The 14,271-nt window shown below is 30.4% G+C and overlaps 1 protein-coding gene across 3 annotated transcripts in view; it reads left to right on the forward strand.

Annotated features, from left to right (window-relative positions):
- Nucleotides 1-14,271, forward strand: part of LOC126750414 (zinc finger protein 675-like) — a 59,939-nt gene that overhangs the window by 24,348 nt on the left and 21,320 nt on the right. For all 3 annotated transcript variants that reach the window (XM_050460037.1, XM_050460038.1, XM_050460039.1), the window contains 3 exons: nucleotides 9,681-9,852; nucleotides 10,780-10,988; nucleotides 11,051-11,225. In XM_050460037.1, the coding sequence (XP_050315994.1) occupies nucleotides 9,681-9,852; nucleotides 10,780-10,988; nucleotides 11,051-11,225 (556 nt within the window). The remainder of the gene's footprint in view (nucleotides 1-9,680; nucleotides 9,853-10,779; nucleotides 10,989-11,050; nucleotides 11,226-14,271) is intronic.

The raw sequence follows: 14,271 nt of genomic DNA on the forward strand, positions 1-14,271 counted from the left end.
ATACAAAAAGAACAATAATTCTTCTAATTTTAAAGTGCATAATTATTGTTATTTCGCGACTTATTTATAATGGCACTTGTATTCTAACGAATTGAATATTTCAAGAAATTATTATTCGTTTTTGATACAGATTGTAGTATATATTTGAAATATTATTAATATATGTTTTATAAAGGTTCTGCGAAACTTTAAGTGGTCAGATTTGAATTTCGTAAATATATAATGTTTGTTCTTAATTTCTTTTGTTTAATGGATATATATTACATTTATCTATATAAAAAGAGATTATAGATTAAAACTTAAAAAAAGAAAAAAAGCTTCTGCCATTGATAATTGTAGATTGGAAATAATTCAAATGATTCAAATATTAGAACCGTTATGTAAGAGTAATCATTTCCTTGAATATTGGTGATATTGATTATTAGAGATTTTTAAAAATAGTTTAAATAATTTGTTGAATAATCTTAGGCGTTTTTTCAAAACGGCAACATGTAAATAAAACATCTAACTATATCTAACAAAGGTTAACTAAACCATTATTGATCTTTTTTAAAGATTTCTAATAAAACCAAGTATTTTATATTCAAAATGTGGAACTTTAAACCCTAAATTCGTTTGATAACAGATGTCAAGAACATAGTTTCAAGTTTTCGATCCAAAAATAAATTATCAGTGGTGTAGTTAAAATTTTAAAAAAATTGAGTAAAAGTGAAAGTGTGACTCTTACTTTTATTTACATTAAATTACTGAGACACGAGTTTAAATCTTTTTTGAGAATCATTCCAATCTGTTGATGAAGATATATTAAGTTTATATAATTTAAATGGTCAGCAAACAGACACTTATATAGTTTGATAAGGCATTTATAAAAAGTATAAACACTTAAAGTTTTGCAGCATGTTTCCGAAACACGATATAAAATATCTCATATAGACATTATCGAAAAGAGGAAAAATTTATTTTATTTTACGTACTCATAAAATACACTTATTTATTTTCAACTAATTTTAGTATTGACCTTAGAACATTGAATACACTAGAATAAACATTGATGTTTTGAATTAAGCGCACCATCTACACAGGGCACAGACGGAAAATTTTGTTGATAAACATGCTTGGTATTCCATGTTGCCAGTGATTACTCAATTTTAACAGAAGAAAATTAAAGTGATAATAAGTTATTGTAATTAGCAGAAACTGAATTGCATTGTTTATTATAAAGCAAAAGAAAGGGTGAAATTCGTTAAATAATCCAAACTATGTCGTACTATATTTATACTAATCACAATGGCCAAATTTCCCCACAGAACGCAGTGGCGGCTCGTGACAGTTCAGGGAGGTAGGGCCAAACCTTAATCTAATTTGGAAATGGATTTGCTTTTAAAAAACTAATTTTATTCATTGTTTTTAATATTTAATAAAAATAAAAAACACCAACAAAGCCGAAAACGCTAGCCAAATAAAATAAAAGATCTCTACGGAACCGCGAACGCCCGATGAATAATCAAAACAAACAATATCACGCACGTTTTGCTAGAAAAGATTCTATTGGTTTGGAGCCTGGCCCAAAATGATTTAATTTGCCGTAGCTTTACCACATTGTTTCAAGGACATTTGCTGTGATTATTCGATGTAACATGCATCGATACAACTACGTCTTCGATTCCGCATTAGCGAAATTTGCGGAATCTTGCACTGGCTGCGTTCCAGTATTTAATTTTATAATTGGTATTAAACTTAGAACATTGAAAGGCTAGAAGTAGCATGCCGTGGAACTATGGGCAGGTTTGTTTGCTTGCAACATCTCTGATGCAATGATGCCAAATGCTTATAGAGAAATGGCAATAATCACTTTATAATATTATAAAAATTTTTAGTTGTTTTTAGTATTTGTAGTATTACTACTAATACTACTGCTCCCTATATTTTTTATTTAATAAAATATCAAGCATTTTTTTAAAATAATTTTGATAAGATGCACTATATCGAAGTCAATATATGTACTTTAAATAAATGAAAATAAAGTACGAAGAAACGAGAAAACGGTAATGGCATCGCAACGCCGCTCGATTGCATTGTTGATGCCACGGATACGAGCACTCTCTACCAGTGACGTCGTCAACAAATATTTACCTGCTAAATTTTAATTAATTATTATAGAGTTTGAGTATAAGTAATATTACTATTTATGAGCTATTTATGTGTTTTTTTAACGGACTTTGTTAGAGGAATTAATTAATTTAAATTTTTTTAATATAATATTATAGATTTCTTTATAAATCATGTTTAAGACACAAATTTTTAACATTTCGGAAAATTTTATTGTTATTGTTATATTGGACAAAACTCAGTTTTACATCACTTATTTTATATGACATAATATATACTTCTATGGTGCTGACTTTTTCAAAGGGACAGTATTGCTTCAGCGGTAAGAGTTAAAACTACAAGGATGTTTAAATTGTGAAGAAGTTGCAGGTTTCTTATAGGTTATAAGATTTTTATTATGAGTATTGAGCCTGTACAATGGTTTTGAGACATTTAACAGTGACCTATATAATACCTAATACCAATTATTATATCATATTAATTTATACTAAAAAACAAGGATTACCTAAGAATAAAGACTATGTACAATAGATTAGATTAGATAGTTTATTAGTAGTAATATACAAACAAGTACTTTTACATGTCAAATAAAATATGTAGTATGTTGGGCTTTCTGGAAAATCATATTATTATTTCTTAAGTATTTTCATAATGACTTGAGACATCTAATTCAATTTCTTTGGCGCGAATTTGTTTGTTGCAATCTTCGAATTTTAATTTTTTGTTCTTTATTTTTTTTTCCATAATTTGGTGACAAGTGATTTAGCTTTTGAAACGGTGGAATCATCAGTGCTTAGGTCCTCAGGATATCATTTTGATTTTACCCTAGAATAATATACATGAAAATATAGTATTACCAAAATTAAAAAGAAAAAATTTAAAAAATGTATTATGATAATCCAATTTATTCCAATAATTGCATTTTAATTAAACAAATATAACACAATAAAATACTATATCACTTTTAAATAAGATATATAGAATAAGATGATACATAGCATAAAACTAGTAGTCTATTTTGAGGGTATTTTTACCTTTTCCTTGGCAGAGTCAGGAAATGTGTCGCAGTTAAACAAAAACGGCTTGGATGAGAAATAGTAATTGTTGACCTAGACCCCACGGTAACTATTAATCTCAGATGCAGTTATTGTTGATGATGAATGATCAGATCTGTAATTATACAAAATTTGGTGTATCAAGAATATTAATCTATTTTAATTATCCATACTTGTCTATATTAGATTCACTGTTTGATACCATTTTGGAAGCTAAAGAATTTTTTGCACTCTTCAGAAAACTACCCCTGCAGCTTTGAAGGGTAAATCACTTGGTAAATTAACTAAATTATGGGCTGCTGTGTTTTTAACCAGTGCATCAGAAATCCTACTAAAAAAATAGTTTTACACACATACCTAATTTAATAAGTATTAGATATAAATAAAGCTTATATGAGTAACACTAATACTTTTTGTAACGATTTATTTATGCTAGAAAAATATATTTAAAAAAAATTACCTTTGAGGTAGAGCTCATTTTTTTAATAAAGTCTGGCTACTGATAATATTATCTTCCTTATATAAGAAATCACTTCTAAGGATGTGATCTGAACAAATATGTTCTTTTTAATTGTGTTGATTTCCATTAATGAAATCCATTGTTCCCTTTGGGCATATATTAGGATTAGGCAATCTATAATAAGTATTTGATATTTAATCAAAAAGCAAAAAAAATTACAGTAATAAATTAATATGTGGTGCCAATTACTATATATATTATTGTAAGTTGCAATATGGTAAAACAGAAAAAAAATAATCGACCAAATTTTAAGGAAAGACAAAATTAACTTTATACATAGATATCAATATCTAAATAAATTTCAAAATTCTTTAGGCAATAAAAAATTTGTAATTTCATCTATCTACCTAATGTCTATATTAAAAAAACATAACTATATATAGATAGGTACATGGGTATTATGCCTTCTTTCTCTCAAAACAACAAAAAAAAACATAAAATCCTGTAATAAAACCAGGGACAAAATTCTAGTTTTATATTTTTTATAGCCTATTGATAGATGAATATGTTCAAAAAAATATTTAGATTTAAAAATATAAATATTTTGGTATTTTACGCACACTTTCGCATTCAAGTTTTTATTAGGTTTATGTTTATAAGATCCCCTATTCTACGTTTATGATGATGGTAACCCTATGATGTGATGTTATGAAAGTATCGGTACTTACTTGTGAAAAGATCGGCTGATGATGACACTACGCGTATGGCTCAGGCGCTTAAGCTCCGGTGTTGTTGCTTTAAATTTTTTAGAAGCAGTTTTAGGGATAAGAATGTTAATAATTTTGTTTTTTTTTGCTTAAGAATATTATATTTATTATATATTATATTATATTTATTATATATTATATATTATATTTATTATATATATAATATTATAATATTATATTTAGAATGTTAATAATTTTGTTTTTTTTTGCTTAAGAATATTATATTTATTCTTAAAATAGGTTAATTGTGGTATTTATACTTTTTATTTTAAATCTTGCTATAAAATACAACACAAATAATTTAAATTAACGTTATAATGGTTGTTAAAATATAGCTAAAAATTTCCTCCGTTGGAAATTTGCGTCGACTTGACAACAGAGAATCGGCAAATATGTTTGTAAACAGAACACCCCTCTTGCCCCTGTGCACATGTTGGACTCAAACAAAGGTGTTGTTTACTAATTCTAGCCTTTCAATGTTCTAAGGTATTAAATATTAATATACAGATATTTTTTTGGACTGAAGTAAAATTTAAAAAATAAATTATTTTTTTTATTTTCAACGTTTATTAGGTAGAGCCATGGCACTGTGGCTCTACCCCAAAAGCCGCCACTGACAGAACGGCAACGCTGTAAATATCGCCCGGAAATATTCACACGATAAAGGTATAGGACAACTGCGCTCGTTGTTTACGTTTAGATGGTGTACCTTTTGAGTAATTTCAGGGAGGCTTTTTAATTAATAATAAAATTAAAAACTTCATTTTTCCTGAAAAATGTTAAAGAAGTCTGAAGTGGGTCATATATATTGGCAGATATAAAATTCAAATCGTGCCTTTCACGGGCGACTTAGGTGTCATCTATAGGTTATAATATTATAAAAGAAGACATATGGAGATTTTGATACAAAAATTAAGCTTTTTCCCTTCATTTTTTTTTAGGAAAATGTTAATAGAAATGTATAATTAAGTATGTTGTTATAATCTGGCAAGTTTTTCGCTTATTGAAACCAGTAATCGCCATAAATGTAATAATGTGTGTGTGAAACTAGTCTACAGCCGATATCTAGCAACTAAATTGAGAACGCTGTATATGTCGTTTGCTTATTGACTTATTTATAGTCCGCGTCCGCTGTTATTATTTTAATCGACATAATACCCCTATCTCTTGGAATTTCCAAGGAATTTTAATAATCTTTCTGTCCAGATATTAACAATAAATAACTAAATCGATTTATGGTGGTTATAAACTTCTACAAATTAAGATTTTTTTGTGAAAATTAATTAAAAAGTCGAATATTAAAAAAATAAAAGATTCCCTAAACTACCTAAAGATTTGAATTAAATTTTTTTCTACAAAATATAATAAATATCTAAATGGATTTGAGATGGTTGCAAGCCTCTACAAACGAAACTTTTTTAGTAAAAAATTACTGAGTTGTTGGATGTTAAAAAACATAAACGGTGATAACTCTCAAAGGACACGGATAAAACTTTTCGTTTAACCTATCCTAAACAAAATCCAAACATATGTTTGTTTCAACTTCTAATAAAAAAAGTTTGGCAACAAGCACAGCTCCTAATGCTTTGATTAGTGTATTTATTTTGTCACATTTTTTTTCATTAATGTGTGTCTTTTATGTGTCTATTAACTAAGTATTATAAGTTTCAAATTACTAATGAATAGCTTTTGCTTAATTTTAGTGTAATAGTGAAAATATTATTGTGGTGGTTATGTAAGGTTTAAACAAGATATAAAATTAATTGTACCTACCTTGGAAAAGGCTAGATACAGTTTTGTTTAGGCTTTACATAAATTTGGCCTAATTTAAATAATGATTAGGTCTTGAGATTTGGTCCAAAATGGTAACTCTAGTTGTATTGTTAATATATTTATTAATTAATGATATATTATTTGATATGGGCCTAGAAAATCCTCTTGCACAAATGCTGGAGATATTTCCCCTTTATACTACGAATGCAGTCAAAAGTAATGGGATGATGCACCAAAGACTGTATAGCCAAAATAACGTTAATGCTACTTGATGCAGAAAATTTGGGACGGTGTTTATTTGCAAACTCTCCAGATAGCAAATGTCATGCTTTCTTGGATGCTTAAAACTTTTCTTGGATAATAAAACCCGTGGATAACAAATGCACTAAGGAAATCAACCTTTTTATTATGATTTTTCACAAAAAAACCTTCGTTTGTAACCATCATAAGTCGATTTGGTTAAAATCTGAACAAAAAATTATTAAAGTCCCTTGGGAATTCCAGGATCGATTAAGTAACAGCGGGTGCGGACTATAAACTGCATGCTGGCAACAATTATTTAATACTTAGGCACACAATTTATTGTATGATTGGACTGTATTTATTTTAGCAAAGTGATATTTCAACAACACAAATTCAGAATCGTTCAAAAGTACGCCGCTGTTGGGCCAAAAAAATAGTGGAGAATGCGAACCGTGTACTATCTCTCCCATCATCGCGTTATTTTCTCCCGCTTTGTCACCAAACTAGCCAATCAAAACGTCCGAATGCTTACTTTCGCTGCATTTGGTGCCGGGGGCAAATTCTCTGGACTGAAGAAAAATACTTCTATTCTCAGGAAAGTGTTTGATGAGCCGCCTGTTTAAAAATAATCTTTTAAATTAAAAATTAAATTCTTTGTTGTGGAATTTTCCACAACACTACCTTCACACACTTGCAAAAATATCTAAATTAAAAAAACGCAAAGTGGCAACATTGGATACTTGAATTGTAAACATTCAACAAGGTATCTTACGTTGCCAAGTTGCTTTTTTTTCATTAACTTTTTTGTTGAGAAAATTTTTTTATTCTGGAAAGTTGGTTGATTAATCCCAAAGTATATATTATTAGTTAGCAAATAAAAAAAAATTTTAAAGAGTACAATTTAGCTGCTAAAAAATACAACATATTAAAAAAAGTCAGTGAATTAATAAAAATATATATTGTATGACAAATTTGAAAATCGATTTGACATCGTGGTCTAAGAAATGGTGAACTCAAACACCTCGTCCTCGTCTATGGTTTGCAGCTAGGCGTATTCTAGGTGTTCAATGTTCTAAAGTATTGACTTAAGAATTGTCGAAATAGTTAGAAGTACGAGTGACTTTTAGAGAAAACTTGTTTGTCCTTGATAGTTTGGACAAATCTAGTTTTAAAATCGAAGCAATCTCTACTTTTGCTTTTATTACTTTTGCTTACGAAATCGCCAGAAATATTGTATACGTAATCACTACCCAACCAGTTATCTTGGGATGTTAAACATAATTCATGCTATAATACAGGGTGTCCATTTATAAACTGACACATTTTAACTGCTTATAAGTCGAGAAAGAAAAATGACAGCAACGTGCGGTTTTCACAGAACTTCATCAATATTTTTAAAGTTTTTTTTGACAGTGTTGCCCAGTTTCAAAATTTACCTGAAATAGGAGGAAAAAAATTGATGATTTTCAAAGGTCGATTTCTCAACAATTTTAGATGTAACACCCTGTACTTTTTAATTTCACATGAAAGCCTGTTAAATCCCCTTTCCGAAAATGTATAAATTGTCTTAAATTCATAATTTTTTTTTACAGAGCCAATTTTAATAAATGACACCTTTTTGAAAATTTTCCTAGAATACATATTCGGTGATTGATGAACGTTTTCTGGTAATTGCCTATGTATCGCTTTAGCATGATCATAATTAAATAATTTGCGCTATTGCCATGTCTATAAAAAGTATTTATTCTATGTATTAAATTACAACTATTTACAACAATTTTAACAACAAACAATTGAAGAAATTCATTTTAATTTATAACTAATAAATTAGCTGCTGAATATGACCCCCATTTTGCTCGGAACACAAATGTAGACGGAGAAATAAGTTGCCGAAGGCGTTTTGTAGCATTCGCGGTGTAATTTGGTTGAAAACGTTTACTATGTTGTTGCGCAGTTCATCCAAATTTCTTGGGGTTGGATTGTAGCAACGGTCTTTTACATATCCCCATATACAAAAATCTGGAATGGTTAGATCGGGAGAATAAGGTGCCCACTCGATTGGACCTGCTCGCCCTATCCATCTGTTTCCAAAAGTAATATCTAAGGAATCCCTTGCGACCCTGGAGAAGTGTGGTGGCGCACCGTCTTGCTGGAAGTAGACTGTGTCTAAAATTCCATCCTGCTGAAGTTGAGGATAAAAAAATGTTTCCAACATATCGGTGTAATTGTTTCCATTCACTGTTGCTTCTTAAAAAAAAAATGGTCCATAAATTTTAGATTTCGATGCTGCACACCAAACGTTCAGCTTAGGAGAATATCTTTCAAATTCGTTATACTCTCGAGGATTTTCATCTCCCCAAATTCGGCAGTTATGCTTATTTACTCGACCACTGATGTGAAATGTTGCCTCATCAGACTATATTAAATTGGTATCCGGCTCATTTCTAAAAAGATCTAGTAGTGTTTCGCACATTAAATATCTTTTTTTAAGGGCGCGATTTTCTATTTTTTGGAAAGTTTGAATTTTGTAGGGTTTAAACTTATTTATTTTTAGAATTTTATGTACTTTACTTTTTGACATATTTATCGTTTGAGCTATCTTCCTAATAGATATTTGGTTATTGTTTAAGGACAACACTTCTTTTACCAGCAAAATATCACCCAACAGATTATCTTGTGCATTTAGGTTTGTTCTAACTTTTCTTTTAACTGTTCCCTCCTGGAAAAATTGGCGTACCCAATGAAGTATCGAATTGCGTGAAGGTGGAGCCCTTTCAAAATCTTTAAAAAATGCAAAAATACATATAGAATTCAAATTATTGGGACTGCCCAACGAATGACGTTTAAAAGATTTGACAGTAGTTGAAGCCCACAGTAGTTGAACTCACAGCCTCGTTGACAAGCTACAATTGTTATTGTTGTCACTTGATACCGAGAATGTTATTTAATAGGTATTTATTGTAGGAAAATTTTCAAAAAGGTGTCATTTACTAAAATTGGCTCTGTAAAAAAAAATTATGAATTTAAGACAATTTATACATTTTCGGAAAGGGGATTTAACAGGCTTTCATGTGAAATTAAAAAGTACAGGGTGTTACATTTAAAATTTTTGAGAAATCGGCCTTTGAAAATCATCAATTTTTTTCCTCCTATTTCAGGTAAATTTTGAAACTTGATTGTTTTCCTACACGTTTTAATTCTTAACTGCATGTATTAGATTTTTAATACCTTTTTAAATATTGACAACTTAACCATAATTGTACACTCCTTTAGGCTTCAAGGAACTACAAAAACACTCGAAATATACATTTAATGGCTCATGCCGGCGCGTATGCCCGAAATGTAACAAAGATTTCAAGACAAGCTCATTGTTTATGGAGCACATGACTGCTTCCAAGTCCTTATCCACTTGTGACATTGTGAAGTGCAAACAGTGCAAAGAGTGGTGAGTTTCACTAACCCAAAATAAGCTAAAACCCTTTCAATCATTTTTCTAGTACCGTGCGTAAAGTAAGCCCAAAAAATATTATTACTAAAACGGCCAAGAAAAAAACCTGGAAAATATTTTTTAAGTTTCTAAAATGACCGTTAGGGGGCGTAACTGCGATCTTGATTCTAAAAAAGTAAAGTTTTTTGAATTTCGATATATTAACCTAACAAAAACAAAACACGTTATCTTTAAAGTAGAGGACAATCTGCAACTTTATGTTCGACAGTTTTTGCTATATCTCTGAAAATAAAGTAGGCCTGCATTTAGAATGTTTTATTACTTTGTTATAAAACATTAATAGAATTAAAACTTATTATGAAACATTTTTTTGGAATAGGATCCGCGATGAAAATCTATTTTTGTTTGAAAATGGTGCCGGTGTTTCGACTTCTATTTTGGTGTTTTTTAATGCAATAATAAACTAACGCGTTAAAATTTGTTTCGCAATAAATAAATATGTAAATCTAGATCCATATCACTCACGAACTAAAGTTGTTAACTAAAGTACAATAATTTACGTACTTCTGTGGTAGAAATAAATAAAATCAATTATTTTTTTGCACGTAGCTGTTTTTGTTTTAAAAAATCAGTTTAGGTTATAAATTATTACATTCTAATAATCCGCTAAAAGAACAACTTAATTAAAAATACTTTTTAATAATAACAATGTAACTATATCATTAATCTTTTCAAGGAGATTAAATTTTCACAAATGCATATGATAAAGTAATATATTTTTCAAAAGATCCTACTCGTGTTACTGGCCATTTTTTATTCATGGGAATAAACCGTAGGCGGAAAAATTCTAACTCATAAAAAAAGCGTAACTTTACACCCTTGTTACAAAAAATGTTTGTTTTTTGTTATTTCGTGAATTTCTAGGATGATAAAATCAATATTAACTGATCACATGAAAACTCATCCTAAGACGACCAGATGTTTACTTTGTCCGAAATGTGGAAAATCTGTCACCCATTTATCGGCGCATATGCGGAGAACACACTTGAAACTCGGCCGTATTGCATGTTCAAAATGCGGACGGGTATGTAACGGAAGGTCTAGTCTTTCCGTACATATGAAAACGGTACACGGTAAGTTATTTTTATAGCTACAAATTTTTATTTATTTTTACTATTTCTTATTTTATTTTTAGGAGAGGCGCAGTTTATTTGCGACCAATGTCCTCGCATGTTTAAACACATTCAGTATTTGAAGAAACATGTCCAAGTACATCATACGGGCACCAAAACAGAAAAACCGTCTTCATATCCATGCGAGAAATGTGGCGTAACGTTTAAGCACGGTTTTGGTTTACGGTTCCATATTAGGTAAGCGAGTTTGAAGATTTCTTAAGTAAATGAATGTTCCCTTCTACGTTTTTATTTATTGCAATTCTAGATCGGAAAATATTAATTACATATCATCATCACAGTGGCGTGCAGTGGCATTAAGAGTAGGGTAGGCACTAGGCAATAAGGTAGCATAATTTTTTTAAATGTACTTACCATTAGAAAATCGTCGAGAAGAATCGTTTTCTTGATGAAGTGGAACATTGTCTTTATTTACACAAATTTATTTAAAAATGTCTGACTAACTGAGAAACAGAAACAATCATTTTATATAAATTAGTTCAATACGACGATTTTTCACCAAAAATGCATTGATAACATCATCATAAAAAGTCGACTTACGTTTTAAATCTTCTTTCTCCAAGGAAATTATTGATAAACTGCTAAGCCGTTCTTGTCCTTGAGTATTACGTAAATACGTGTGGATGCGTTTTAATCCAGAGAATGAACGTTCTGCAGATGCCGAGCTAGCGGGTATTGTTACGATTAATTTTGCTAATTTGATTATTTGAGGGAACACTTCGCACATTTTTTTTCCTGGCAAAAACATATGACTTCATAAGCATTCATGCCTTTGAATCCTGATGATGAATACAAACAATTAAGCTCATTTTTCAATCTCTCAAAATCAAACTTTTGTCCGTATTTCAATTTTAATCCATTGAATATTTCATCTGGAAATTTATTTCTATAAGTTTCGAAACAATCAGAATCCAAAAGACGGAAAAAATCTAATAGTCTAATTTCCCTGTAGCGTTCATCAATTTCGCTTTTGATGTTGTCAACTATTTCTCTGAAAATTCGCCTGTAATGCGTTTTAACATCATCCATATTTCGTTTTCTTCGAGGTTCGCCATAAGCATTCGGACATTTACTATATATTTTTTCGAATTCTATGAAGAAATTTTCCAAAAATGCTTCGAAACTCTCAATTTTTTTAATACAATAGCCAATATCAGATAGTTTCGACTGTTTTATATTATACAGCACATCCGTCTGAACAAATATTTGATTGAAAATTTCCAAAAAATAATTGAATTCAAAATCTTCTAGTGTAAATAAATACATTCTAGCTGCCGAAAGATTCTCTCCATCCCAGTTTGATTGATTTTCAAGCATATCATTAAATAGGTTTTTCAAATTAAAAAGTTCACTGAAAATTACGTTTACAGTTCTGGAATTATAGGCCCATCGAGTCTGTACTACAGGTGGTAATTTTTTAGAACAAAATCGATTATAGAAATCAGAACGTTTGGTACTCGTGTGGAAAAATGTACTCAAATTTTTAATTGTTCCAAAAAAGTGTTTGGTTTCCACTACCCTCTCGCAGGATTTCCACAAAACTAAATTTAAAATATGAGCACTGCACCATACGTATATCGCGTCAGGACAAATTTCCCGCACTTTTTGCTGAACCCCATTTTTACTAGACGATAAAACAGCGGCTCCATCGTAAGTTTGAGCTACTAGTTTATCAGTACATTTATAGTCATTCAAGATATCCGTAATTATTTTGGTTAGCGCTTCTGCAGTTCGATTTTCACTTACGTCGATAAATCCCATAAATCGATCAACTATGTCATTTGAGTCTGTAAAATATCTAATAATTACACAAAGTTGTTCTTTGCCGCTTATATCTGGTGTCTCATCAATCATAATAGCCACGACCTCTGTTTGGTTCAACTCATGTCGTATTTTTTCCTTGAGTACAAAAGCTATTGAAGAGATTAAATCGTTTTGTATTCGATTAGAAAATCCTGAAAAAACATTTCTCTTTTCACTTTCATTGCATGCATGTAAATGATCTTCAAGAATCCCATCATATTTAGCTAGAAGTTGTATGCATTCTATAAAGTTGCCCCTGTTAGACGATTCAGTATTTTCTGTATGTCCGCGGAATGGCAGTTCCTGCTTTCCCAAAAAGCAAGTTATGTCAATAAGTCTTCGCATTAGGTTACGATTTCTATCCACTTTAGAATTATGCCGCTCTATTTCTTCTTTAAATTGACGAGAAAGGCTCACTTCTATCCTATTTTGTCCAAAGTTACATAAAGAAAGGGCAGATTTTAGATGATTTTCGGATTGATCATGTTTTTTTGCAACATTTGAGAAATTATTCAGGTTTGCGTAACCGGCATTAGTCCACACATTCTTTTCTTTTGAAAATAATAGACATGCCCAACAAAACAACTTATTAATATGTTTGCAACCTGTAAGCCATTTAAAATTTTCATAAAACTTATTGTTAAAATACCTATTACAGTTTTTCTTTTGCTGAACAATTTTAAGTGAAGGCCGCCCTGCCGCTATAATGTCGTGCTTGTTATCAAATCAGATCTGGAGCCAAACGGAATTGTTTTTAGCCGTTGTAAACAATTTTCACTGTCATCACATTCGCACTGCATGTTTATTTTCAAAGTAAGCTCCACTTCAATCACTAATTACTTTTAACACTATTATAACACTAATCAGTTATGAATATTAACGTTTTTATAGGAAAACTGTGGTCATTTTATTATCAAAACAGAAAACACACTGTAAAATAGTAAAATTATATAAATAATATAAACGCGAACCGCCTTCGTCGCGAAAACACGAAACACTACCGGCATAATCGCCAATCGGGTATCGCTCTATCTCTTTTCAACACACACCTTAATTTCGTTCGCTTGTCGAGTATAAGCGCCATATACATAATAGGTGCTGCCTTCGCATCTCCATTTATATTTTTCATATCAAGGCAATGTCCACCTTACGAAGCCCGCATATGGACCACCTACATGGGGAATAGCAAGTGCGCTTAAAAGCAAGATTGCACTATTTTGGATTCCTGGAAATGTTTGCGTTTGCTTTATAATGCAGATGAAAATGATATTTGATAAAAGGAAGAAGTGAATAATGTGAATATTATATTGTAATTTATTTCTCTAATTTTACAAATATTGCTAGGGTAGGCAATGCTTTTTGCCTACATTGTTTGCACGCGACTGCATCATCATCATCATACCATATCATATCACTATTA

This window comes from Anthonomus grandis, chromosome 2, assembly GCF_022605725.1.
Source record: "Anthonomus grandis grandis chromosome 2, icAntGran1.3, whole genome shotgun sequence".
Lineage (NCBI taxonomy): Eukaryota > Metazoa > Arthropoda > Insecta > Coleoptera > Curculionidae > Anthonomus > Anthonomus grandis.